This window comes from Aythya ferina (genome assembly GCF_964211825.1).
Source record: "Aythya ferina genome assembly, chromosome: 19".
Taxonomy (NCBI): domain Eukaryota; kingdom Metazoa; phylum Chordata; class Aves; order Anseriformes; family Anatidae; genus Aythya; species Aythya ferina.
Genome location: NC_140309.1, coordinates 1,699,185 through 1,725,355, shown reverse-complemented (window position 1 = coordinate 1,725,355; position 26,171 = coordinate 1,699,185). Strand labels below are relative to the sequence as shown.

The 26,171-nt window shown below is 57.5% G+C and overlaps 3 protein-coding genes across 8 annotated transcripts; 1 reads left to right on the top strand and 2 right to left on the bottom strand.

Moving 5' to 3' along the window:
- The first annotated feature begins 977 nt into the window (after positions 1-977).
- POM121 (POM121 transmembrane nucleoporin) lies at positions 978-15,631 on the top strand. Of its 2 annotated transcripts, none has more exons than XM_084492891.1 (13): positions 978-1,327; positions 1,408-1,611; positions 1,892-2,053; positions 3,958-4,038; positions 4,373-4,544; positions 5,600-5,691; positions 6,602-6,672; positions 7,834-7,958; positions 8,358-8,460; positions 8,733-8,915; positions 9,219-10,898; positions 12,324-12,452; positions 12,681-15,631. In XM_084492891.1, the coding sequence occupies exons 1-13, from the start codon at positions 1,017-1,019 to the stop codon at positions 12,773-12,775; spliced, it is 3,408 nt and encodes a 1,135-aa protein (XP_084349017.1). In that variant the 5' UTR covers positions 978-1,016; the 3' UTR covers positions 12,776-15,631. The 2 variants fall into 2 exon arrangements, with proteins under 2 accessions (XP_084349017.1, XP_084349016.1); XM_084492890.1 differs by having other exon boundaries at positions 1,048-1,327; positions 8,730-8,915.
- Positions 14,636-19,529, bottom strand: NSUN5 (NOP2/Sun RNA methyltransferase 5). 3 transcript variants are annotated; one of them, XM_084492893.1, is made up of 11 exons: positions 19,417-19,529; positions 19,177-19,299; positions 18,926-19,100; positions 18,742-18,850; positions 18,303-18,441; positions 17,776-17,891; positions 17,214-17,392; positions 16,922-17,126; positions 16,652-16,804; positions 16,399-16,495; positions 14,636-14,936 (listed from the first exon to the last, which is right to left on the bottom strand). In XM_084492893.1, the coding sequence occupies exons 1-11, from the start codon at positions 19,507-19,509 to the stop codon at positions 14,847-14,849; spliced, it is 1,479 nt and encodes a 492-aa protein (XP_084349019.1). In that variant the 5' UTR covers positions 19,510-19,529; the 3' UTR covers positions 14,636-14,846. The 3 variants fall into 3 exon arrangements, with proteins under 3 accessions (XP_084349019.1, XP_084349020.1, XP_084349018.1); XM_084492894.1 differs by having other exon boundaries at positions 18,926-19,070; XM_084492892.1 differs by having other exon boundaries at positions 18,742-19,100.
- Positions 19,530-19,817: 288 nt separating this feature from the next.
- TRIM50 (tripartite motif containing 50) lies at positions 19,818-25,793 on the bottom strand. 3 transcript variants are annotated; one of them, XM_084492850.1, is made up of 7 exons: positions 25,402-25,793; positions 23,694-24,133; positions 22,708-22,803; positions 21,614-21,844; positions 21,273-21,295; positions 20,856-20,980; positions 19,818-20,527 (listed from the first exon to the last, which is right to left on the bottom strand). In XM_084492850.1, exons 2-7 carry the CDS (start codon positions 24,114-24,116, stop codon positions 19,920-19,922), a joined length of 1,506 nt encoding a protein of 501 aa, XP_084348976.1. In that variant the 5' UTR covers positions 24,117-24,133; positions 25,402-25,793; the 3' UTR covers positions 19,818-19,919. The 3 variants fall into 3 exon arrangements, with proteins under 3 accessions (XP_084348976.1, XP_084348977.1, XP_084348978.1); XM_084492851.1 differs by having other exon boundaries at positions 25,414-25,793; XM_084492852.1 differs by having other exon boundaries at positions 25,425-25,793.
- Positions 25,794-26,171: the final 378 nt, after the last annotated feature.

The following is a 26,171-nucleotide window of genomic DNA, read 5'->3' as shown; positions in this document are numbered from 1 at the left end:
TTGTCTCCCTCGTGGGACTGGGGAGCCCTTCCCAGCAGGAGCGGACTGCAGCAGGGTGCTGTGGGGCAGCATTTGGTCACTCTCCCTTTAGGATGTGGTGACTGGTTGGCACTGCCTGGCCACGGAGGGGAGTGGGTGGCCTTGGCACCCATCGCCCAGGATGGCTGGACTGTCACCACATGCTTTCCTGGTAACACACATCGGCCGTGCCAGCCACTTGGACCAGTGGGATCTGCCCGTGTCCCCCTGCCCAGCCACCCCAGCCAGCACCACGGCCCTGGGGCTTCCCCAGACACAGGAGAGGGTGACCACCACCGTGCCGCCTGCAGGGACCCCGCGGCCCTAAGGGTCCTGCCACAGCGAGCTGCTGCCAAACCGCCCCCTCCGCAGCCCCAGCCTGCCAGGACCCCGACAGCCCCCGGCCTCCCGGTCCCTCTGGAAGCAATACGCGCCGCCCCTCTGCGGCGGGGACGCGGGGAGACCGGGGTGCCCCTGAGCCCCCGCCGGCTTCTCGGAGGTCTGGCTGGCGCGGGCGACCACCAGCTGCTACCTCAGGTTTCCAGGCTGGGCCCGGCTGGGCCCCGGGGTGGCGGGAGGGGCGCGGGGAGGGGGCCGCGGCGCTGCTCCCAGTCCCAGCGCTTCTCCCTCCTCCGGCTCCGGGCCCAGGACCGCCCGGGCCCGGCGCGGCTGCCCCGCGGGTTCCGGCATGGCGCGGCACGGCGTGCTCCCGGTTTTTAAATAAAGCCTTCGGCCCTGCTGCCAGCTCGGCGTGCTTCCCGGGAGGGGAACGGGGGCGGGCAGGGCTCCGGGCACCCGGGGCCCCGGGCCCGGACTCGTGCCCGTTGCCGGGGCGGGCGGGGCAGGGGCCCGGCACGCGGCGCTGCGGGCGGGCGGGGGAGGGGCGGGGCGGGGCGGGGCGGGGCGGGCGGGGGCGAGGCCGGGGCGGGGCCGCGGCCGCCGGGCTCGAGCCGGGAGGGGGCGGCCCCGGCCCCGGCGCCCGCCCCGCCGCGCAGTGCATGCCGGGAGCCGCGGCTGGCGGGCGGCTCGGCGCGGCGCGGCGCGGGATGGCGGGGGCCGGGCCGGGCGCGGGGCCCTGGGGGCGGCGGGGCGCGGCGGCGGCGGCGCTGGCGGCCGTGGGCCTGGCGCTGGCGCTGGCCTGCCTGGTGCTGCGGGGCGCCCTGGTGGGCGCGGCGGCGCTGGGCGCGGCGGGGGCCTGGTGCGCCATGCGGCCCGGCCCGCCCGCCAAAGCCGCCGCCAACGGGGGCCCGGCCGCCGCCTCGGGCCGGCCCCAGCGAACCCCGCCGCGGCGCCTCGGCCCGGGCCTGGGGTAAGCGGGGCGGGGCGGGGCGGGGGGGGAGCGGGCCGCCGCGGCGGGGCGCGGTGTGTCTGACCGCCGTGTCTCCGCAGGACCCCGCCGCGCTGCCGGCCGCAGGCGCCGCGCCGCCGGTACCCGCTGCCGCAGGCCCGCAGCGCCGTGCCCGGCGCCCTGCCCGCCGCCTGCTGGGACGCCTGCCCGCGGAGGAGCGCGGCCTGGGCGCGCCGCGCCGGCCCGGCCCGCAGCCCCGTCACCGTGAGGATCGCCCGGCCCGGAGGCCTGGCCCGCAGCCCCGCGTGAGTACGGGAGGGGCCCCGGGAGCTGCCCCGGGAGGGCCGGCCGCCGGCCCTCGGCTGCTGCACCCGCTGCCCGGAGCACCGCGGTGGGAGAGCGCGGCCCTGCGCTGGCCTAACCCCTGCCCGCGGCGTTGCTTTTGTGCCCTGGGAAGAATGCTGGGATTCAGACCGCGTGGGACGGCCCTCACCGCTCACACGGAGCCGCCGGGCAGCCAGTGCGAGAGGTTGTGGGGCTGGCCCTGGGGTTCCCCTATCTCTAACTCCTTGCTTTCTTCACCAGGCTGGAGCAGCTGACCTCACCTGTGGCCTTCCTGGCCAACAGCAGCCCAGACCCATGTGCAAAAGAGACTGTGCTGAATGCCATCAAGGAGAGCAGGAAGAGGGCTGTGGAGGAGGAGGAGGAGGACCAGGTTCTGGGGAACGATCAAGAGAGTAAGAGAAGGTAATAACCTTGTGGTGCAGGTTGCTGACTGTGTATTGGGATGGTCAGAATGGGCCTGGCGCTTCAGTGGTGACAAATGTGATGTGACACAGAGCCTGGGATAGAAAAGAGCACTGGAAACTGAACCAGAGGAATGCAAAGAGGAAGCATGTCCCATCACCCAGCCCTCTCAGCTGTGTCCGAAATTCTTCCAAGACTCCTTTTTGCCCTTGAGATCAAAGGGATATGGTTTAAGTTTTGCCTGGGCAAGCTCGCAGGTCAGGCATGTTCCCCTGCGTTGCTAGGGCTCGGAGAGGCCTGAATGTGGATCAGGGAAGTCTGTCAAGGCTCCCGGGAAGGGGAGTGATTTCTGTCATCACAGGGGTTTGTAGGCTGGGGAAACTGGCAAGGAAAACTTGGTATCAGCCATAGGCTGAAATGTCTATCCTTCAGTTGGCCCTAGTTGTCAAGGAGAGATGCAATCCACACGTCTTAGGTCTCCAGGTGGAAGCATTATGCTTTAAAAGCTCTGCATGGTTCCTTCACGCGCTGTAAGTACCAAAAGGAGGTAAAGACAAAAGGGGAAACAGAAGAGACTATCTTCTGCTTTCATTAGTCAAGGTCAGTGATTTCTAGCTCTGAGCTACAAGAAGTGAGGGTGCAGTGGCTTTGCCAGTGAAGGACAAGGCGTAAATCCTGGATACCAAGGTCTGCTGGAGCCTTTGTCACTGCTGGGACACAGCACTGCCTTGTTTTTCTCTTTGCTTCTGTTTCTTGTTTCTCCTTCCCACATACGTGGGGGCTGTTTGCATTGTACCCTTCTGCCCATCATGTTCCAGGACAGCCTTCCTGGGCTGAGGCACATTAATGGAGAGACTAAGGAGGAGTGGTTTGAGCAGAGAAAGGCAGTGCATGGGTGCATTGCCCTGAGTGCTGCTCTGGGGCTGCTGCTGGAGGTGGTCCTGAGCACAACAGGATGAGTGGAGTTTGCAGAGAGCTGCTGGCTGCTGTCCTGCTGCTGCAGGAGCAGGCTGGTGGTGGGAGCTGCAGCAGGACGTGTGGATTCTTCCTCCATCATGGGAGTTTCCTCTCCTTTTGAACACTTGCCACAGCTTGGTGAATCTGAGCCCTACCAGAGCTGGGTAGGATAACAGGCTGGTTACGTGAACAGGATCTGCCTTTTTTTTTTTTTTTCAACATGCCAATACCAATCTCTGCCAAAAAAAGCCAATTTTGAAGGGATTGATATCTGACAAGCATGAAGAATGCTTGTAGGCAGAAAATACTGTGACCTTTGAGGACAGAAAGGGGTATGCATCAGCTGGAGAGCACTGGATTGCCTGCGCAATGTGACCAACACGTTCAGAGCTTGAAGGAAGGATTTCGGCTAAGTGACAGGATGGATCTGACGCCTCCAGCTCTGCTTCATAGTAGGGTTTGTTTTAAGACTTTCAGGCTTAAATTCTCTACTGAATCGTTGGGGGAAAGAGGGATCCCATTTCTGACTCAAATCATCCAAGGTGCTGGCTAGGAAGAGGTAGAAGACTAGACCTCTGGAGCTTAGGTCCATTCCAAAAATGAGCTGCAAAGTCTCTCTGAAATATTTTAGCTTCAAATAACGTATTTGAGCAAATATTTTGTTAAGTGAAAACTGCTCTGCCCAGCAGGCAGCTGATGGAGCTGCTGGTGCTTGGGAGGAAGCAGCTGGGGATGAGAATTGATGAGGTAAGGATTGGGTGGAAAGAGAATCTGCAGTGGGCTGTGGATGGGGAAAACCCTTATCCCAGGTGTTGGCAAGAAAAAAGCAAGGTTTGTGCCTTCACAGTGCCTAGGCCCCTGGAAGAGGTCCTGTTGCCAGGCTGAGAGGGCAGCCCTCGTCACTTTTGCCTCCTCGCTCTCACAGGTTTCTGCCCTCTTTCCTGCAGGCGCCATGATAGCAGTGGAAGTGGGCAGTCAGCATTTGAGCCTCTGGTAGCCAACGGTGTCCCTGCCTCTCTCATACCCAAGTAAGTGCCCACTGGGCCAAAACAACTACTGTTGGCTGGGAGGTGAGTCTGAAAGTTTGTGTGCTCTGGAAAAGGTGTTTGGGTTTTGTTTGTGGAGCCTAGCTTCTGTGAAGAGGAAGAGAGGCCGTGACTGTGCCTCCTGGCTGTCACTCAGTATTAGAGCTGTGCTTTGTGAGTGCAGGCCAGTGGCTGTAGGGCTGTGCTGCTGCAGAGGCCTCTTCCCAAGCTCCGTGCTGTGTGAAAGCAGGGTTGCTTTCCTCAACCTGTCCTGCATTTAAAGGGCCTATGGGTAGAATGGTGGGGAGCTCCTAAAATAGTCTTTAACTTTCTGCAGGCCTGGCTCTCTGAAGAGAGGCCTTGTTTCACACTGCCCAGATGACTGCTCGAACAAGAGGTCACGCACCTCCTCCATGAGCTCCCTCAACAACACATATGCTGGTGGGATACCCAGCTCTATCCGCAATGCCATTGCCAGCTCCTACAGCTCCAGCCGGGGCCTCTCTCAGGTAGGAAACACCCCTGCCAAAGGCACCACTGGAGCCCACAGCCAAGCATGGTGCAGAGTAGCTCAACCCTCCTTTGGGATCACCTGCGTAACTCGAACCCAGGGCTTGTAAGATGAGAGCAGTGTTGCGAGGTGCCTGGTGGTGAGCACTGCAGTGAGTCTCCAGCACAGCTTAGGCAGGCAGATCCAGCTCCTTGCACATTAGACTGGCTGCTGTGTCAGCAGCAGCAGGCAGTGATGTTCCTCATCCTTCAGTGCACGTTGCCAGGGGTGTCCCCAGGCTGAGCCGTCCTCCTGAAACCAGGAGGACACTCCCACCCCTCCCTGCTTAGACTTGGCCAGCATGCTAGGGTGGCTGGATCCAGGTGAAAGGAAAGAAGGAAAAGTAAATCCCGTTGCTGCACTGCCACCTTTTCAGCTGCAGTCAGCGTGTATTGGAACCATGTGTTCCCACTTTGACCCAGGCCCCCTTGGCAGCTGCTGAGCTATAAAATAAAACATTGCTCAAATGGCTCTTGGGTCAGGCTGCAGATCTGATGGAGGAACATAGTCATGGTTAATGAATCTGTGCTGTCCTTGTAGAGAAAGGCTTCCTCCATGCTATTAGTAAGGACAGGTTTCCCCTGATGGGAGTATGAAATCCTTGAAGTGGGATTCATCCTCTCTGAGCTCTGGCAAGGAGGTGCCCTGCTTCAGCCAGAGCCGCTGTAGACGTGCAAGGGTGTCTGGGGCAGCTGAGCAGCCTCTGCTGTGTGATGGCAAGAGAGCTGCACCTGACAAGCAGCATCCTTCCTCCTGTCCTCTTGGCAGGACTGGCTGTTAAGAGCCTGGAGGCTGCTTGCTCTCAATGCAGATTGAGTTGGGGGTGGCCAGATGCTGCTGTGCTCTACTGAACATGGAGGGGAGCAAAGTGGTGGAGAGAGTGAGGCTCTGGGCTTGTTAGCCACGGTCCTGGGAGGAGATGGCACTTAGCGTGCAAGTGAGCAGGAGGATGGGACAGTTTCCTCTCTCCCAGCTTGTGCACTAAGTTACTGCTGGTCTCTCTCTGGATTCCAGCTGTGGAAGAGGAGTGGTGTGAGCATTTCCCCGCTGTCCAGCCCCGCATCCTCCCGCCCCCAGACACCTGAATGGCCTCTCAGGAAAGCCAGGTAACTAGCCACTCGCCTGGGGAGCGCCTGCTCATTGATGCCAGCTAGGGGGAGGGCAGGCAATGTCTCAGCTAGCCTGGTGACCAAATCCTGCTCTCCATGAGGCCGGGTAGTCCAGGCCTGTTTCTGAAAAGTGACTGTTGTACGACGCACCTGTGTGGCAGCCCTGTTGCTTTTGTCCACTTGTCCCTGCCACCTTGTTATGCTGCTGTCCCAGCAGGAGTTCTGGAGCAGCAGAGCTGCACCATCCTAATCCCCGCCGCATTCTGGGACTGGGTTAGAGATGTAAACGTTCAGATATTGCCACAGAGGCAGCGTTGTGTTGTGGCATTGTGATAGCCTGGGTTACTTGAGCCACCAAAACCTGGGAAGAGGCAGGTCCTGATTCTTGCTGTCTCCTCTAAAGCAATTCACCAGAGCTATGTAAAATACATAATATACAGTTGCCTTTTGGTGCCTGCCTTGTAGCGTAGGCCCATGTGCTCCTCTCTCCCAGCTGAGAGAAGGACCTGACTCCGCAGTAAGGATTTGTCGGAACTAAAACTGACACCACCCTTGCCCTGAAAGGGTGGGTGACAGACGGAGACCTGTGCATGACAGACAGACACCTTTGTGTTTCCCATCCAGGGCTGCTGGGTGCTGCCCTTGGGTTGATTTGTCCTACAGAGAATTGGGGCTTCTGCAGACTTGCATCAAGCTGTGGTCTGGAGAGGGAAGGAGCTCCTGAGCCTTGAGCTGCTTTCAGGGTGGTGCAGGGCTGTGCTCAAGATGTCTCAAGGCACGTTGTTTGGCTGAGGCCACAGGCCGGTGTTACTAATAGGAATCCTTAATGTGTTTGGCCTGTCCTGCTCTCAAGGGATGGCGCCATGCCTGGGGCTTGACTTTAACTAGCTTTCTCCCACTGGCACAGGGAGGAGGAGTCACATCGCTCCAACACTTCCACTCCAGTGAAATCAGACAAGGAGCTGCAGACAGAGAAAGGTGAGCATGGGCTGGCAGCAGTTCTGTGCAGGGTTGGATAGGCTGTCAATACACACAAGCAGTGGGGATGTGATGTGACTTTAAGTCTACAGGTGGGATTGGGTTGAAGTGCTACCTGGCAACTAGGAATGTGCTGGTGCTGAGGCAGTGGTACTTCTTCTGGCCTCAGCAACTGCCCTAAATGAATTTCCAGGCGATGAGCAAGGGATACTGATGATGTCTGCATGCTAGCAGATGTGTGGGAGCTGGCTTGCAAGAGGGAGCCCCAGAACCTTGATTGGCACGGGTCCAGGTGTCAACCTTGCACCAAGATGTGCCATGCTACAAGCAGCATCCCAATCAGATTCCAGGCTGAGCCTCTTCCAATGCTTCCTCATCTAAAATGGACAGGATATCCCGTGTCCATCATAAATAGCCACCTGTCTGCCATGGTGCAGCGCTAGATGTGGCTCGTGTAGCTTTCCTAGTGTGTGATTCAAGTAGGCAGATTGCAAGGACTGTTTGGAAGTGGTAAAAGGAGTTGCTTCTCTGCTGAATGCCAACAGGCTCTTGTACCAAACTGTCCCAGGATGTGCTGTGGCCAGCTGCTTTTCCGGAGTCTTGTAGCCTTGTTCTCAGCTAAAAGCCATATCTTTGGCTCTGCTCTTTGAGTTTGGGTCACACAGGTGAGGGGTCTGGAGAACAAGTCTTATGAGGAGTGGCTGAGGGAGCTGGGGTTGTTCAGCCTGGAGAAGAGGAGGCTCAGGGGTGACCTTATCGCTCTCTATAAGTACCTAAAGGAGGCTGTAGCGAGGTGGGGGTTGGTCTGTTCTCCCATGCGCCTGGTGACAGGACGAGGGGGAATGGGCTAAAGTTGTGCCAGGGGTGTTTTAGGTTGGATATTAGGAAGAACCTCTTTACTGAGAGGGTTGTGAGGCATTGGAATGGGCTGCCCAGGGAAGTGGTGGAGTCACCATCCCTGGAGGTCTTCAAAAGAAGTTTACATGTAGAGCTCAGTGATACAGTTTAGTGAAGGACTTGTTAGTGTTAGGTCAGAGGTTGGACTAGGTGATCTTGGTGGTCTTTTCCAACCTAGATGATTCTGTGAGAGAGGAGTTGTATCTGCTGATACAATCCCAACTCCTCTGCCCAGAGCTGGGTCTGACTTACCTTCTTCTGCAGTGGTGGAGACACCAATGAGAAAGAAGCGAAATTCCCTGAGCCCACCATCTGTGTCAGGGAGCAGCGGGAAGCGGAAGAGGAAGATCCAGTTGCTGTCATCTCGCCGGGGGGACCAGCTGGCGCTGGTACGTCACTGTCTCGCAGCCCCTTTTGCCCTCCTCTGGCAATAGAATGTGCTCACTGCAATTTCTGCAGGGCTGGGGGGAGACTGACCTGCCTGCCCTCAGGAAGGAGGCCCCGTCCTTGGCGGAGTGGGAAGTGACGCTATCCCCAGCCCCAGTGTCTGGTGGGCTGTGCGTGATTGTGCTGCCTGCTGCCGGACCAGGTAATGGCCTGGGGAAGGCCTGCCGTGCCCTCAGCGCCAAGCCGGGGTCACGATGAGTGGGGATTGGAGCTCCGCGGTAGCGTGCTGTGGCAGAACCACCTGCTTCACGGGTCTTGCGACTGCCTGCCTTCACCACACATTCAGAGAAGCTCTGCCGGCTTCCCTGAGAAGGAGCTAAGCTGCTGCTCTCTCTTGGCAGCCCCCACCACCTCAGCTGGGCTACTCCATCACATCAGAGGACCTGGATGCGGAGAAGAAAGCAGCGTTGCAGTGGTTCAACAAAGTCTTGGAGGATAAGGCTGGTAAGGGCTGCACCTCTGGGCAGGCTGGGCTCCTGATGGGGTTGGCAGGGAGCAGTGGAGTAGAAACCCAGGGCTGGGGCTGGCAGGCAGTGGGGTGTCTGTAGCACAGGCTAGGGAAGCTCCCAGGCAAGTCTCTGCCTGGTCCTTGGATCTAGGGATGTTCTCAGTGCCTTGAGACTCAAAGAGGTCATGCCCCAGAGTCTGCAGTTTTACTAATGGCTAGTCCCCTACAGCAAGTTACGGATACTGATTTTTTGTCTCCTTTCCAGTAGATCCAGTTCCCAGCACCACTGCAGAGACTACACCTGTGTCCAGGCCGCTGGCATTCACAGTAACCATGGTGACGTCCCCAGGGCCTGCGCCTGCATCAATAGCTCCTGTCCTACCCAGCAGCAACTCGCTCCTGGACAGCCTGAAGAAGATGCAGAGCAGCCAGGCTGCACCTATGACAGCAGGTGAGGAGAAGTAAGGTCAGCAGGGTGGGATGGTGGCAGAGCAGTCCAGGCTCAGCAGGAGCCCTGCATTCCTTCTGTTGAAGGCAGGCTGGAAAAATTCCTGTTTAAATGTTCTGCATGCCCTGGCAGGCAGAACTTGGAGGACAAGTTGGGGGACACAGGCCATGGTCCTGTTGTGAGCTGTGTTAAGCATGGAGGACTGGGTCTCCAGGAACCTTTGCAGAACTAGGATGGCTGTCTGGGAGAAAAGCTGTCTGTATGTTAGGCCCATGTCCCTAAAAAAAGCTCTCTTCCCCTTTCCAGACTCCACTGGAGCTGTAATAGGGTCCCAGCCTTCTTCATCAGCATCACAGCCACCTGCTGCTGCTGTGTCACTGGAGTTGAGTTCTCTGCCTGTGACCTCTGCTGACACCAAGCCTGTGCCTGTGTTAAGCACACCTGTGCTTTCTGCACCTCCTGCCTCGGGGGCACAGCCTCCCAGCAGTGTGGCACCTGCGTTCACAGAGCTGGGCCAGACCCCTGTTAAGCCTCTCTCCTTACCAAAGCCAAACATCTTATTTGGGATGCTGAGCACCCCACCTGCCAGCCAGCCAGCAACGACCACAGCCACTGCTGTCCCCACTACAGCCCCCGTCTTCAAACCCATCTTCGGTGCTTTGCCAAAAAATGAGAGCACAGCACCCTGTACAGCTGTCATCTCCTCTGCAGTCACTGTGTCTGCAAGCTCAGGCCCTTCCTCAACATCTTCCACCGCCACCATGTTCAAGCCTATCTTTGGCAGCGTGACAGCAGCTTTGTCTCCAGCAAAGGCCTCTCCTTTCACGTTCAAACCACTGTCACAGACAGCCTCGGCTGCAGATGTACCAGCAGCTTCCACTACCACCACGGCAGGATTCACAGGTCTCCCTAACGTCATCTTTACCACCGCAGCTACAACTGCCACCACTCTGAGTTCCTCCACAGATGCCACCATTAAACCAGTTTTCAGCTTTGGACTCAACCCACCTGCCTCCACCGGCCCTACTGCCAGCCTGACTGTGACCACTGCCACATCCACAAGTACGTCGCAGCCGTTCCTGTTCGGTGGCCTGGCCAGCTCAGCTACCAGTACAGATTCCAGCTTTGCTGCCCCAGGGCCAGTGTTCCAGTTTGGAAAGCCAACTCCAGCCACTGTCACTGCCACCACCAGTGTCCCTGGAGGCCCCACGTTTGGCCAAGCAGCTTCAAACTCAATGGCACCTACCACCACTGTGGGCTTCAGCATATTTGGGAGCACCACGCTATCGTCATCTACCCCGGCCACCACAGGTCAGTCGGCGTTAACATTTGGCTCCTCCATTTCAGCTTTTGGCAGTTCTTTCAGCACAAGCGCGAAGCCACCACCGCCATATCCTGGGGCAGCAAGCCAGCCAGCGTTCAGCACTGGTGCTGCAGAGAGCCAGCTGCCCACCAGCAAGCCTGCTGCAGGCCCCATCAGCTTTGGCCCCACGTTCAGTTTTGGAGCCCCCACAGCACAGTCCACCACTCAGCCAGCGTTTGGTAGCAGTGCACAGCCAGCCTTTGGCACAGGTGGCACCCAGAGTGCCTTTGGCACCAGCAGCACCCAGGCAGTGTTTGGGACCACCACATCGGTCTTCTCTTTCGGGACAGCCACCTCCACTACAGTCAGCTTTGGTTCCAGCACCCAGACCACAAGCAGCAGCACTGGCACAGCCGTCTTTGGCACCACCCCTTCTCCTTTCACCTTCGGGGCAGCTGCCCAGCCAGGCCCCTCTGCCAGTGCCTTTGGGCTCAGTGTGCCCACCCTGAACAGCGGCTCCCCTGCTGTTGCATTCAACTTCGGGGCTGGGCAGAGCGGAGCAGCAGCGGCAGCAACGCCATTCGGCTCTTCCCTGACACAGAGCACGCTGGGTGCACAGAACCAGAACACGCCGTTTGCCTTCACTGTGCCCAGCACCCCTGATACCAAGCCTGTGTTTGGAGGTGAGTGGCAGTGGTTGGGGCCTTCTGGCAGGGTGGAGGGCAGGGCAGGATCTAGGCAGCTGCTTTCCTTCCAGACCTTGCTGAGATCCTCCCCCAGGCTCCGCAGCCCTCAATGGGTTAACAGTAGTGCAGTGCACTCTGCACAGGTCCCCAGCCCTTGGTGGTAGAGGGGCAGATTAGTCTGTAGCTCTTCACTGCTCCTTGGCCCCGCTAAGCATGCCAGCTTTCTAGTTCCACATGAGCACTGAGCCCAGCCAGGTGCTCTCCTGCCCCTGAGAAGCCGAGGTCTTGCTGGTAGTTAGAAACAAATTGGAATTTCTTGGTGAGTGGAAACACTTCCAGCCAGTGAATACAGTCTTCTCTGTTGTCTCTGAAGCGTTCTAGAATCACAGAATCATTAGGGTTGGAAAAGACCTCCAAGATCATCTGGTCCAACTATCCCCCTACCACTAATATCACCACAAAACCATGTCCTGAAGCACCACATCCAACCTTTCCTTAAACACCCCCAGGGCTGGTGATGCCAAAGACTCCCTGGGCAACCCATTCCAATGCCTGACTGTTCTTTCAGCAGAAGAAAGAAATGTCTGCTAATTTCCAACCCAAACCTCCTCTGATACAACTTGAGGCCATTCCCTCTAGTCCTATTGCTAGTTATTTGCAAGAAGAAGCTGACCCCCAGCTTCCCACAACTTCCTTTCAGGTAATTGTAGAGAGCAATAAGGTCTCCCCTGAGCCTCCTCTTCCCCAGACTAAACAACCCCAGCTCCCTCAGCTGCTCCTCACAGGACTTTTGTTCCAGGCCTTTCACCAGTGTCGCAGCCCTTCTCTGGACACACTCCAGGGTCTCGATGGGCCCCTCACTACAAGAAGGACAAAGCAGCACTTGAGGTGCAGCCTCACCAGAGCAGAGTACCTTCCTGGTCCTGCTGGCTGCTGGTACAAGCCAGGGTGCCCTTGGCCTTCTTGGCCACCTGGGCACACTGCAGGCTCATGTTCAGTTGAGTATCAATCAATACGCCCAGATCCCTTTCCTCTGCACAGCTTTCCAGCTACTCTGCCCCAAGCCTATAGGGCTGTCATGACCAAAGTACTACCACTTGGAACCCTTGCTAAACTACCTTGCCTACCATGGAGTTGCAACCTACATGCTGAGAAACTTCTGGTCTAGACAGATACAAACCTTTGTGCTTCCCTGAGCTGCAAATTTACCCATGCTTCCCTCATGGCAAGAGGGTCCAGGAATTATGATGAGAAAGCAAGAATGCAACGTCTTGCATGAAAAATGGTTCTTGGGTGAAGAAGCAGGACCTGGGGGCCTGCTTCACTTCAGTCTATAGGGGGAGATCTGTGCCTCCTGTCCCCCAAAGGCCAGGTTCTTCCTCTTTGCTGAACCGGGCTCATGGTGGTTATGTTGCTTTCCAGGAACTCCTGCTCCCACCTTCGGGCAAAGCACGCCTGTCCCAGGAGCAGTGGGGAGTGGAAGCAGCAGCCTTTCCTTTGGGACGCCCAGCACTCCTGCCTCAGCATTTGGAGGAGTTGGCACTTCCTTTGGTAAGGGTTCCTCACCAGGCCAGGGAGCTGTTGGGGGCTGGTTGGCCATATTACTCTTTGGATTTGGGACAGCAGCAGGACCAGGCTGTGTTGTGGGAGCCAGGTTTGATGCAATTCCCTGCAACAGGCTGAGGTGGTATCTGCTGGGCTCCAGGGGAGGCAAAATCATTTCCCCAGAATTCCTCCTCTGCCAGGCCAGAGAGACCTATGCAATCTTTTTGCTTCCAGGTCCATCAACCCCATCGTTTTCCATTGGAGCAGGATCCAAGACTGGTGCTCGTCAGCGGCTGCAGGCACGGAGGCAGCACACCCGCAAAAAGTAACCTCTGGGGCTATCAGGTCCCTGTTGCTGGCCTGTGCAAGGAGCACCTGCGCCAGCATACACGTGAGGGCCTCTGGTCTGGAGCAGTCCCCGTGGTGGGAGCAGTGGTGACGGGGCCAGGCCCCTGACGGATGCCAGCTGGAGGCAGTGCTGGGTGGCGCTGACTGGGGTGGGACAACAGGATAAACCAAACTTCTTACTTGAACAGTTCCACAGCCAAGGCTGGATGAACCTCTGTACATACCCACAGTGTTTCCTCCCTCACTGTTTTGCCATGTTTCATAATGTGTAATTTTTCCCCGTTGCTTCCTATGGCTGTTCCTGTCCCCTCCTGAGCCCCCTGGCTATCAGCCCCCCCGTCCCCAGTACAGCAGCTGGCACATCAGTGGTTGGAGCCCAGCCACAGCCATGCTGCAGCCTTGCTGGTCACAGTTCTCTGCTCTGGGCTGCTGAGGGACGTGGTTTTCACCAGGCCCAGAAATCTTTCCCTGCCATTTAATCTTGGAGCCTGGTGAACACGATTCCTCTGGAGGACTCTGCTTTGAGCTGGTTATTGTCATCTCTGCAGAGATCCTGGGTTAGCACCAGCCTGGCCTTGCAAGTTTGGGCATTTTGGTGCCATAAATGGCTGACCCAGCTGCAGCTAGATGACAAGCTCATTGTCACAACTTCGCATCTACTGTCGAACCTCAGACCTCGTGCAGCATGCGCTGGGCAGGCAGCTCTGTGCCACAGCACTGAAGTTCAGCTGGAAGAGCACAGTGGGCATGGGCAGCCCTTGACCCTCGCTGCTGTTTGTTGGGTGCTGGGCTTTTCCCCTTCCCTCCCCTCCCTGCTTGTGTACAGCCTTGTTTGTTTTGCTTTGTTTGTGCTCCTGTTTTAATGCTCTCATTGAATCGAGTTTGGAGGAAAAACTGAACCGTGTGTGTGGCGGCATGTTGGTTATGCCGGATTTGCTGTTTGGAGTTTTTTTTGGGGGGCACCTGTTCCTTTGCAGGGGATGTGCCCTAGCTAATTGGATGTTGACAGTAGCATCACTGCGTGGCTACTCTTGCTGGGTGAGTTCTGTCCATTTGTCATTGTGACTGAAAGAAAGGCAGCTGGGGTGGGGGGATCTGGCCCTGGCTCCCCAGCATGGGGGCTTGGGCCCTGGCAACCTCTCCTCTCCCAACTTCCCCTCCCATGCCCTACTCTCCTGGGCTAGGAGCTGGAACCATTTTGCCACCTTGGGGTCCTCTGGCACTGCCAAAGGAAGGAGCCCAGAGGAGGTGGGTTTGCACCTCCCTAGACCTGAATTGATTCCCACTTTTAGCTCATCCCCCATCCTTTTCTGTTTACCGGCTCCTAGGAGCTATGGTGCTCTCCCCTGTCCCCACCCATCTGGGAATGGGGCTGTTCCATCTTGGGGAGGTCTTACAGGAAGAGGCTGCCAGAGCTCAGGTCCGTGTCCAACAGCTACCCTGCCCAGGGAGAGGGACGGGCACCCCTGCCCGCAGGCTCCCCTCTGCTTCCAGGAGTGCTTTGCTGCCGGGTTTTTTTACTCTCCGAGCCGTGTGAGTGTGTGTGTCTGCTGAAGTCTAAATTTAAAAACAAAACAAAAAAAATATTTAAACATTTTATAACAAAATAAGAATTTATTTTTATATTTAAGCTAAATTGCCTTTGAATTCCTTCAAGCTTGGTTCAGTGAGGTTGCTAGACCCTGCAGCGCTGTTGGTAGTTTACCTGTGCTGTTACGTTACAGCCTGGTGAGGAGGTGTGGGCCCACCCCACCTCTGCCCCAGGGGACTGGCTGTGCTGGGGAAAGGCAGCTGTGTCCCAGGGGCTGGCTGGAGCAGCCCAGCTGTGTACTCTGTGACTGTGTGCTCCTCCCAGGCTGTAACAAGTCATTATTTTTAAAATGTGATGTATGTGGATGTGATGTAACTTTTTTTTTTTTTTAATTCCCCTGAGGATGAGGAGCAGGAGCTCTTGCGTGTTCCTCTTGTCTGCCAGGAACAAGGTGCCTCTCCCAGCAGGCAGAAGGAGAGTAGGTGACCAGGGTCTATGTGGCACAGCAGGGTTGCCCCCCTTTAGTGCAGAAGGGTGGAGGTGATGCAGGCTGGCACCTTCTCCCTTAAAGGGTCACAGCTGCCAGAGCTGGTGGGGGGGGTTGATAGCATCTGCAAAAAACAAAAAAAAAAAGCGGCTGGGGGGATGTAGTAGTCTGTTGCGGGGCTGATTGGAGCATGGCAGATAGGTGCTGTGAAGAAGCCAAGTTGAGCAAACATGCCCTTGGAGGTTGAGAAAGTAGCTAATCATGGGCTACACGCATGTGCAAGCTCATTCTGGTGATTCATCCCTCTCCCCAGGTGTTGCTGTGCCTGGAGAGCAGTCATGGGGCTCCAAAGGTGAGGGAGCATACAGCTAGGGTGTGCAGACTGCTGTTGCTTAGCCTCACAAGGGCAGGACCTGATCTGTCTCTCAGCCTTCCTCAAATCATTCCAGCTCCACCAAGGGCCAGTGGGCAGAGGGTGGCAGGTGCTGAACAAGGAGGTGAGGGCACCCTGTGGAGCATTGGCTGTTGGCTCTGCTGTTTCTGGGCTGCCCTGAACAAAACCAGAACTGTGCCAAGTCCCCAGGCAGGTGAAGTCCAAGCTGTTTCCCCTCTGTGCTGTACAGGCCCCTTCAGACCCCTGCTGGGAGATACCCCTGTGCCTGGGCTGCAGTAGGGGGACAGAGGGAAGCTGGGGTTTTACTCAAGACTTGGATCATTCCTGGTGTGGCTGAGGAGGATTTTAGTGTGAATGTGCAATTTTTTTTTTTTTTCCTCTCGCTTCTTATGTCACTGATTTAAAATAAAAAGACTGTTCCTGTCTTGCTTGCCTTTGAGTCTTGGGCTCAAGCAGGGTTCTACATTGCTAGTGCAGTATATGGTACTGCTTTCTAGTTCCTTCCAGCTTGCATTTGTGTTGCTCTCCCCATTCAAACACAGGGTGATGAGTTGGGGGATGGCAGACTATTATTTCACCAACATGTTTGTTCTCCCACCTTTGCCTGTCCGTTAGCGTGCCTGTTATTCAGCTGTAAGACCACAAGCAGTGGCTGTTCCTGGGCAAGACAGCATACTGCAGAAATTGTGGTCTTCTCCAGCAAGGGATTATCTTATTTGCTTCATTACCACCAGTCAAAAGCCTTTTCCAAAACTACAGATTAGGCTGGGTTAAAGCTTTTTAGGGAAAAATAAGGTATGTCACTAATCCAGCAGGGGCAATCCAGGCCCCCAGGATACAGAAACACTGGTGTTGTTTGACTTCACTTCCTAAGGCTACCCTAGTCCAGGTCTATCATTGAGGGCAAGCTTTGTGCTGTGCGCTGGCTTCAAAGGCCCCTATACATACCTGGAGGAGCAGTTTCCTCCTGTGCAATGGCATGTGCAATACCCAGACCATTTACTCAGACCATTTGGTCCTGGGGAGGAGCAGTGAATTACAGAAGTTAACCACACCATCAGCTGGTGGAAAGCTTTTATTTCTGTTGTCTAGGCAGTACAAGGGCTGCAGTGCAGCAGGGCACGGGAGGAACAGCATCCACCAGCTAAAACCAGCCACTGCATGCTCCTAAGAAATTATTTCATGTCTTTACCCGCTGCTTTTTCCGTCTCCTCTTCTTGGGAGGAGCTGCTCCTGGCTCCATTTCCTCTCCTTGCTGCAGACTTTCCTCAGCTGATGCAGGCAAGGAGCTGTGACAGGAACAAAGATAGACGTGTGGTTCCTGCCTTCTCCAGCACTCAGGGCAGCTAGCCCTTCCGCCTTCCTTCCTTCCTCCTTACACCAGGAAGGCATCACCAAGGTACCTAGGCAGCCCTGGGCCCAGTTACACCCCTTCCACCACCTACCTGGGGACAGCAGCCTGGTCCCTGCAGCGCTCCAGGACAGCCACAAAGAAGCCCTGAGTGAGTGTGGCTTCAGGGGAGGCACGAAGGCAACACTCTGCCCCAGGGAAGGTAGGAAGTCCTCGGCCGGGCCAGGATGGGAACACGTTCACTAGCCTACAGCATGGCACAAGGGACAGCGCTGACCCCAAAGCAGCAGAACAGCTGCTGAGGCAACAACCTCCCAGCTTCCTGTGTTCTGTCCTTCCCCATCGCTTCCCAAAACAAGCACACCTGAAGGCTGAGCCCTGTTCCTGGAGCACCGCCTGCACCACATCCTCATTCTCTTCCCGGTGCACTGAGCAGGTGGAGTAGGCCAGGCGCTGGACCGCTGGGAAGCTCAGTGCATGGCTCAAGACTCTGCGCTGGAAGCCAGCCAGTGCCTGCAGCCGCTCTGCACTTGGGGCAGCTTCCTCCACCGGCAGCCGGTTCACCATCCCTGCAGAGAGCGCTGCAGTCACCCACCAAAAGCCCAGCTTAAGCCTGCTACCTTTGGCAGATGGGATGGCTCGAGCCCCCACATTACCTGAGCCACTGCATGATGGGTCCAGGAGGATATAGGTCACTTTGCTGTACTTAGGGTCATGGGGATCAACTGTCAGGAAGTCCTGCTGGGCCAGCTTGAAGCTGGTGACACCGGCTCGCGTCAGCATGGTGTTCATGGTGGCCAGGCGTTTAGCATCCAGATCAAAGGCAAAAATCTGTCTGAAAGCAGAACCCAGCACCCAAGAGAAGCGTGAACACCCTGCCCAGTCCCAGGGCCATGGTCACCACAGCTGCCACCAGCAGCCCTAAACACCTATCTGCAGGGCAGCCAGAGCTGAGAAGCTTCTCTCCCACATAGGTATACAGGGCAGAGTGCCAAGTCAGCAGCTGGGGCATGACCCTCTGATTCCACGTCCCCTCAGGCATTCCCAATGACCCAACATCATCAGATCCCCAGCCTGCCTCGGGAGAAGGGAGTGTCAGCCTGAGTCAGCAGGTAAGGTTACAGGCTGTAGCTCTTCCCACCTCAGCCCTGCCACATTCTCACAACTGTGACCACTCTCAGTCCCTCTGGGCCCTGCCACACCCCAGCCTGCACTCACCCCTTGTTCTTCAGTATGGCAGCCAGGTGGCTGGTCTTGTTCCCAGGGGCAGCACAGGCATCAATCACATGGGAGCTGGCAACAGGGCTGAGCAGGAAGGCAGGGAGGCAGCTGGCCTGCAGGAGAACAAGTCACCCTGAAAGGTTCAGGCTGCATGCACCTTGTACACGAGCTACCCTTGGCCCCTCCTGAGGTCACGTCAGATGCTGTGGGTTCACAGGTGACCACTGGAACATGGGGCCAAGTCTGCACAGCACCTACCTCTGCTGCTAGAAAACTCTTCCTGCAGCATGGGAACAGCACTGCACAACCCAGAGTGCCATGTTCCTCCCAGCTTATTGTCAAGCAAACAAGCAAAGCTGGGGGGGAACCCCGCAGACTCAGGCTGTGCTCAGAGTTTCTGTTTCGTTCAAGTGCTGCAGCAAAGCAGCCCCAAGTCCAGACATTGGGGGGAAAAGACAGCCTCCACTCCTGCCAGTGGTTTTCCCACCCCTGCACTGCAGCTTCCTGCTCCCCAGCTCTCTGACCTTGTCCTGCAGAATGATGTGTCCTGATGTATAGAGACGGTTGTCATGGAAGTCAGTCTGCGGAGGGAAAACCAGCAGCTCTGGGAGATGAAGATCCAGTAAGAATTTCTTCCCAGAGAGGGTCCTCAGCTCTTCCATGCTGTCCACAAGGAAAGAGATTGAGCACAATCCTGCTCCACCATGCCCAAAATCAGAACCCTCCAGGGCCCAGGCACAGAAACCCCTTCATCCCACACCTCCTCTCTCTCCACTTCAGCTCCAGGCAGCACCCAGAGAGGCAGAAGGTAGGAACGGGGAACGTGGCAGCAGAGACCCTGACCCAGCCACTGTGAGCAGCAGCATCACCCCTTCATCGCTCACCAGCCTTCATCCTGCAGGAGCTCGCTGCCTGCCCACCAGCACCCCTCTGAGACACAGGTTGGGGCAGGGGATCGCTCACCTGCCTGCCTTGCCCAAGAACGAGTAGCCCTGGCGCTTGAAGAAGTCCACCACATCGTCCACACGCGTCTTCAGGGTGTTGACCCGGACGTAGCGGGGGACACACGGGGCTGGGGAGCACAGGGAGGGGGGAGTCAGACCCGGCCCCGCCGCCGCGGGGAGAGCCCGGCCCCCGCCCCGCTCACCTCCGGGGCCGGCTCCCGGGCCGGGCGCCAGCAGCTCCTCGTTGCGGCTCACCCCGCGCCGCACCTTCAGCCGGGCCAGCTCGGCCTCCAGCCGCGCCCGGTGCCGCCGGACCAGCGCCTTCCAGCGGCCCCCGCACTTGAGGCCCTTGCCGAACAGCAGGTCGTACACCAGCACCTGCGGGCAGCAGTCAGCGCCGCGAGGCCCCGCGGCCGAACCCCCCCCCCCCCCCCCGCCCCGCGGCCCCCCTCACCTTGGCCAGCGGCAGCGGCAGCCTCCTCTCGGCCCGCAGCAGCGCGGCGCCGTCCAGCAGCGCCTCCAGCACCGGGGAGTAGCGCAGGGTCTCGGCCACCAGCGCGTACAGCTGCCGGGTGTGCTGCGGGGCGGCAGCGGCACCGGGCGGTCACGGGCGGTCACGGGCGCTGCAGCCCCCCCGAGCCCCCCCGGGCCCTCCACCCCGCCCCGCCCCGCCCCGCCCCGCCGCGCCGCGCACCGGGAAGCGGCTGCCGTACACCAGCCCGCTCAGGCCGCCCTCGCCGCGCTCCAGCCCGCTCAGGACGGCGGCGGCCGCGCCGTACAGCGCCATGGCCGCCACCGCGCGCTGCCTGCGCCGCCGCCGCCGTCACTTCCGCCGCACGCCTCGGCTCGCCCCGCCCCTGCCCCTCATGGCCCCGCCCCGAGTGCTCGCATCGCCCCGCCCCTGCCCCTCATGGCCCCGCCCCTGCCCCACGGACCCCGCCCCTCGGCACCGCCCCTCCCGCAAGCCCCACCCACCGCCAGGCCCCCTCCCGGTCGCCCCGCCCCGCCCCAGGCCCCGCCCGCTCCCCCAGGTCCCGCCCCCACGCCCCGCCCCCCAGGCCCCGTCCGGCGGGCGGCTCGCAGCGGTCGCGGCGCGGCTCGGGCAGTGCCGTTTATTGAGCGGGGCCGCGGCCGCGCTCCCCGAGGGGCCGGGAGGGGCCCTCCCGCGGGGGGCCGAGGCTCGCCCCGGCGGCCGCGCTACGGCTCGGCGGGCGCCTCGGGGACCGGCTGGCGGCACGGCCCCTGGGGGCGCCGGGTGGCGCCGGGGGGGGGCAGGATGATAGGGGGCGAGTAGGGCCCCCGCTCGGGCCAGCACAGGTCCACAATGGGGTAGAGCTGGCCCTGGAACTCCGCCTGGAAGGTGTAGATGGGGCTGAGCTCGTCGGGGCTGTCGGCGTTGTAGAAGGTCAGCTCGCCCCGCTCGTAGTGCAGGTAGATCCCGATGCGCTGCGGCCGGGCGGTCAGTGGAAGGATGGCCCGTGGGGTGCTGAAGGCCTCGTAGACTTTGCCTTCCTTTAGGCCAATGAGCCACACGCCGTTCTCAGGAGACTTGCTGAGCTTCCCTTTGCGGCTGACTGTGCCCTTGATGATGCCCACGCGCCAGTGGCTGCGGGTGCCCACTATCACCTCCCAGTAGTGTTGGCCACAGGAGAAGCCCTTGCAGGTGAGGATGCAGCTGCTGGAGTCAAAACGCTTGGGGTTGCTGTCCCGGCGCTGGTAGAGTCCACATTGCACCACTGTGTCACCCTTGAAGAGTTCCAGGAGGGGATGCGCGGTCACCGGGTCCAGTTTCAGCATCTCTGGAGCTGAAAAGAAAGCAGTCAGCCTCCAGCCACAATAGCAGGTAGGGCTGTGGCTCCAGGTGACGCTGACTCTGCCCTGAGAGCTGGCACAGCCAGAGGGGCTGGTGCTGCTGAACTTTAAGCAGACAAAGTGTTACACAAGAGCAAGCTGCTACCAGCATGAGATACTGGGTCAGCCACTGCTCCAGGAGCTCTCCTGGAGGTGAGAAGAACACAACTGGAGAGCAAGTCAGAGGCCAGGGCAGCATGGTGCCAGCTGGGCAGCCTGTCCCAGCAGCATGTGCCAGTAAGCCAGGGCTCCCAGTGTGATGCCACATGGGGAGGTTGGTACCTGGCAGGACATGGCGGTGCAGCCGCTTCCAAACTGTCATCTTGATGTCATCTTGGTGGAAACATGGCTTGAAGGAAATGGGGCTAAAGATGCCATCACCTGGGAGCAGGCTGGGAAGCTCTGACCTGGAAAGACATGGGCAGCCATGACAGCGTTGATGTGTGTGTGGCCTCTTCTCACCTTCTACTATGTATGATGGAGCCACTGGCATCTCCACAGCTGCTCTTGACCTCTTCTGGGGCTGCATGCATGGCTCTGGCCGTGGCTCTCCGTCATGACAGCAACGACCACGGAAGTGAGCAGGGCAGTGTGTCCATGCTAGATTACCCCAGCAATGCTGAGGTGCCCACTGGCTTGGGCTCTTTAGCCCCAGTGCAGAGGTGCTGCTGTCCCCACTGGTTCCATCCCATCACTCACCTGAACTGGGAGGAGCTGTATTTCTGGAAAACACAAGGGAAAGAAAGAGTCAGTGGTGGGAGGCTCGCAAAATGGCACTTATCTGCATGGTCACACCTCCACATATCCGTGCCCCACACCAGAAAGGCCAGGCTTCTCCTCTCCTGGGCCTCTGCCATCTGGGGAGGCCCTGGCAGGACAGAGGGCACTGACATCTCACTTCTCTTGGTATTCTAGCTATGCTTGGTGGGGGTACTCACTGCTCAGGGGAAGGCCCAGGGCTGTGAGCAGTCGGATGAAGGCAGGAGAGCCTGTCTGACCCTTACCACCTTCCTGAAGCACACACTAGTTAGCATACTCACACGGATGAAATCAAGCTGACTTTCATTGCTGAGCATCTCCAGAGAGCTATGTATCTTCTTCAGCCTCTGCAGGGCATCTGATGTCTGCTTGACCTGGGACTCGATGGAAGTTATGAGCTGGGCTGCTTTCCCTTCAACGCTCTCCAGGAAGGTGGCCTTCTCCTCATCAATGTATCTGTGCAGCTCCTGGAACTCCTTCCGGATCACCCACTTGAAGACATCTGCTTCGTTCTGCAGGGAGACAGCAAGTGGCTGTGCAGGACTACCTTACTATGTTCCCTTCACCTGCTTTCTGGTTTCTGAGGCGCCAGCAGAAAAGTCTGTGCATCCCAGCAAGCTGCCCTCCACTTCTGTTCCAAATCAAGAGCATCTCTTCACAGAGGCTAAATGTCTTTCCACCTTGCTGGCCTCAGCACCATGGCACCCCTCCCTTACACCCCACCCAGATTTTATGTTCCTGATGCCCCAGCTGGCTTCGTCAGAACCTTGGAAAAGAGTCTTCAGATCCCTCTGCTGCCAGGGAACAACCTGTGTCCTGGGCTAAGTGGGGGAAGTGCAGCTCCAGTTTAATTTGGGTTCAGCCTTTCTGAGGATCCCCACTGGGAAGCTTAAGCCTCAGAAGGGATACCAAGAGGTCTCTTTGAGATGTCTACTGTGTGGAAAATGGACACACCTCTAAACCAAACATAAACTCAATGTGCAATTATCAGCGTTCTGACTGGGAAGCCTGCTCTGAGTAGGGTGTTTTTCACTGTTATCTCATCATCTCCAAGGACGTTCGGTCAAAAAAGCTTTGTCCTGCCAAGACACTCAGTGAAGGTTACATCACCCCTTTGGAAAACAAAAGCCACCAGAGAGGGCTACGTCACCTTTCCCAAAACATGGCTATGTTTAATCCCCAAGTTTCATGGAGAACAGCAATCTCAGGGAACGGGGTGAATGATAAGCCCTGTCTGCTGTCCCAGGGAAGGGAGAAGAGAGGGAGAGGAAAAGAGGAGGTGAGCTGAGGAGACCCAGGAGTAGAGGTTGCTCCAAGAGTTGTGTGGGACACAAGGGACTACGCAGAGCAGGCTCCCTTGGCATGTGGCACTCACTGCAATGCGGCTTTTGTTGTTGATGAGCTTGCTGAAGTGTTCATCCAGGTTCCTCTTGTACTGGTGGACATCGGTTAACAGCACAGACAGCTCCTCCTAAAACGACAGTAACTCTCTCTAGGATGGTCCTCTCTGCCAGCCTACTTGATCAAAGGCTGTCCTCCTGTGCTTGCCAGCCCCCCAAGAAGCTGTGGCCCTGAGAAGCCATGCTCTTCCAAGCTTTCAGGGGTCCTGCACATCCTGCTGATCACTTGGATCTACAGGATTTGGGGTTGCCAGAGGCAGGAGAACACTCAGAGCATGCCAAGTACTCTTGCCAGGAGCACCACATCTCCACTCCCATTCCTGCCCCTCCATACCTTGCACCCGTTGCAGCTCTGCACTGGTGAGTGGCTGCAAGCCAGTGCCAGGCCTGTGACACCCTGTCGGCACTAGTGTCCAGAGTCTGACTCAGGCAGGGTGTTTTTTTCTGGTGCGTCCCACTCTTATCACCCCAGTGTCAGGAGCTGAGGGGAACAGTGGCCCCGTGCTTTTCCATTCCTTGGGCTTTCATGTGATGTTGGGTAGGGGATGCCAGCTGTTTACTCTGCCTGGCTGGGGCTCCTGTTTCCCTGCCTCCTTGCTCTCCTGTGGCACCTCGCCTCAGCCCTTATCTCCAGACTCCGTTTGATAGTATTTGAAAGCAATCTTGAAAGGTCCCTTTGGCACTACCTCACCCTCAGCTCTCCCCACGGTGCTCTAGCCACCAAAACCATGTTGCCCCCTCAGCCAGGGACATGCTTGACCTGAGAAACAGCTGACCCCCAGCCAAGGTTCCCCTGCCCCACATCTGCCTGTGCTATGGGACCATGCTGCCCACACTGGCCTCATTTCCAGCCTGTCCCTTCAAGGAAAGGGGACACTTGTCCAGCTAGTACTGCTGTGCTTGGGGCTGGGACTGCTACAGACACCCTAACCCCCAGCCTGGGGAGTCCCTGCCTGCCAACCTTCATCCGGCAGTACGTGGTAGAGATGGGGGTGATCTTGTGCTGGCGGTGGTTCCCGATGGTGCCGCACAGCCCACAGATCACCTCTTGGTCAGTCTCGCAGAAGAGGCTGAGGGGGTTGTGGTGTGTTGGGCAGGACTCTGGGGTGGGCTCTGCCTCGCCCCGGCTCTGCAGTGCCTCAATGACACGGGCCAGTGTGACGTTGGGTGGTGAAGCGCTGCAGTCCACGGTTTGGCGGCACACGGGGCACAGGAACTGCCCGTCCAGCTCTCCAGACAGTGACACCACACACGACTTGCAGTAAGAATGCCCACACTGCAGCATCAAGGGCTCCTTGAAGACCTCCAAGCAGATGGGACAGAGGAGCTGGTCTTCCAGCTCATCGATGCTCATCCTCCGAGCCATGCTGCCACCTTTTAGCATGGCAGCACAGACCTAGCCTGGGAAAAACAGGTGGGAGATCACTCCTATTGCAAAGAGCAAAGTAAGCACATAAGAACAAAGAGGGCTGAGCATTTGGGTAAGGTGTTTGAGAGACACCTCAAACACCTTCATGCCCCAGCAGTAGCTCAGACAGTTACAAACTCATCATTAGGCTGCGCACAAATTTTAAGATGCATGTTTTAATACAAGATGGGCTTGGGGTCTGACAACATGAGGGGTTAGGCCCTATTGGTTCTGCCTATGATGTCAGAAGTCACCACCAAGGTGACCCCTGTGGGGCCTTTGGGAGCTGTATCAGAGTGCATCACATCTTAGGGGAGACCTGTCTATGTGCCAGGGGCTGGCACAGCTGGAGACAGAGCTGAGAGGAATTTTTTGCTGCAAAATTCCAGTAGTGACCCTGGCTTGTATGAATTTCTACATATCTCTTTGGATTTGTTGTTTTAGCCCCTGCATGTCCTCACAAGGATTGGCATTAGCTCAAGTGATACGTCTAAGCAAAAACAGAATAAAATCATAAAGACCATCTTCATCTGCAAGATGGGGACAGAAGCCACACAATAAAACCTGTAAGGCCCATTTCGACCGATATGAGGGTTAGGAGCTTGAGCCAGAGCTTTCAGAGCTGTACCTGCAGCTCACCCCCTTGAAACTCAACATGGTCCCCACAGTGCTCCATGCTCCAGGCCAGCACTCCTGAGAGACACAAGCTGAAACCCTGCATCTCCCGCTGGCTCTGGGGCCACACATGGCCGTTCTCATGTAAGGTTCATGCAGTAGTGGCTCCCCAGCACGGTGGGATGTAAACACCAAGATCCTGAGCCAGATGGGCTCAACTGCCTACACATTGTGGCCAGGACAGCTAGCAGCACACCCCCACTGTAGGGAGGGCATTGCCACCTGGACGAGCAACAGCAATATGTGGCCCAGGCCCTGGAGGTGACACTGCTCTAACTGTGACAGCCTGACAGCGTTGCGCATGTCTGCTTCTGAATATAGGCTGGTAGAACTTTTATGGTTTCCCCATTCATGTGAAAACAAACCTGAAGTCAAAGACAGACTCGGTAAGTTCTCCAGGGAAAGGAGAGGCAGTGACTTGAGCTCAGCCTTTATCAAGCATAGCATATGGGAGCTTGGTGAGGAATCAAGAAAAGCTCCAATGTCAGCCCAGGAATGGTCAGATACCCATAAGAACCCGCAGGGGAAAGCAGCTTCAGCTGCTACCTCTGCTCATGGAGAACCCCCCTGACAGCCACCCACTCACCACACCACTCACGTGCCCCGCACCGTGTCCTCTCCTCACTGGTTCTTCTTGGCACACGGAGCCTGATGGATGTCCCTTGCCTTTTCCTGGCCTGGTGGAAGATTTCAGCCCCGGTGGAGGGGCAGATTTGGCAAGCAGCAGGGGTGGTAGCTTCTCAGCAGGAAGGGAGCTGCGCTGGCCACCCCGCTACTCCACTGATGTGGCATCAGCCCCGCTGGGGGTGCACCTGCTTGCCTGGGTGAGGCCAGGTAGCTGCAGGGCCAGCAGCAGCGTACACAGCAGCGAGGCAGCAAGTGCTGCTCGCCCGCCGCCTGGTTCTACAGTGCTGTTGGCCCCTGTCCTCTCCTGGTACACGCCAGCCCTTTGTTTGGTACAGGAATGGTCATCATGTGACTGCGTGGGCAGCTACTGGAGCTCTGATAAGGCAGGACGGGGTGGTGCTGGCCTCGGGACTGGGTGTTTGCCACAGGAGGGGGTGTTCGCCTCGCAGAGGTGCTGGGTTATGTGCATCCTACTGCGGTTCTGGACACCCACATCACTTGGATCAGGGGACACACTTTCCCCAGAACACTTTCTTATCAACTAAAACTCTTCTTTGGTTAAAATAGGTTTCTTTGTTCGTTTTGATGGTGGCAGTTGGTTGGTTTGGTTTTGGTTTTGTTAAAACCATTTAATTCTTTTGGAAAAGACCAGGAGAAAACCCAAAGCGAGTGTTGTTGCTCCGATTTTGGACAAGGCATGCATGTGCTTTTCTGTGATTGTAAAAAAAA

What these genes read in the sequence shown, in the direction of transcription:
- POM121 (XM_084492891.1), top strand. Translation starts at nt 1,017, where the DNA reads ATGCCGGGAGCCGCGGCTGGCGGGCGGCTCGGCGCGGCGCGGCGCGGG. An exon ending in TACCAAGCCTGTGTTTGGAG is followed by an intron (nt 10,899 to 12,323) that starts GTGAGTGGCAGT and finishes GTTGCTTTCCAG; the next exon opens with GAACTCCTGCTCCCACCTTC. An exon ending in AGGAGTTGGCACTTCCTTTG is followed by an intron (nt 12,453 to 12,680) that starts GTAAGGGTTCCT and finishes TTTTGCTTCCAG; the next exon opens with GTCCATCAACCCCATCGTTT.
- NSUN5 (XM_084492892.1), bottom strand. Translation starts at nt 19,509, where the DNA reads ATGGCGCTGTACGGCGCGGCCGCCGCCGTCCTGAGCGGGCTGGAGCGC. An exon ending in TGCCGCTGCCGCTGGCCAAG is followed by an intron (nt 19,101 to 19,176) that starts GTGAGGGGGGCC and finishes TGCTGCCCGCAG; the next exon opens with GTGCTGGTGTACGACCTGCT. An exon ending in GACCAGGCTGCTGTCCCCAG is followed by an intron (nt 16,496 to 16,651) that starts GTAGGTGGTGGA and finishes TTCCTGTCACAG; the next exon opens with CTCCTTGCCTGCATCAGCTG.
- TRIM50 (XM_084492850.1), bottom strand. Translation starts at nt 24,116, where the DNA reads ATGCTAAAAGGTGGCAGCATGGCTCGGAGGATGAGCATCGATGAGCTG. An exon ending in CCACGTACTGCCGGATGAAG is followed by an intron (nt 22,804 to 23,693) that starts GTTGGCAGGCAG and finishes CTGTCGTTTTAG; the next exon opens with GAGGAGCTGTCTGTGCTGTT. An exon ending in GTCAGCTTGATTTCATCCGT is followed by an intron (nt 21,296 to 21,613) that starts GTGAGTATGCTA and finishes TGTGTTTTCCAG; the next exon opens with AAATACAGCTCCTCCCAGTT.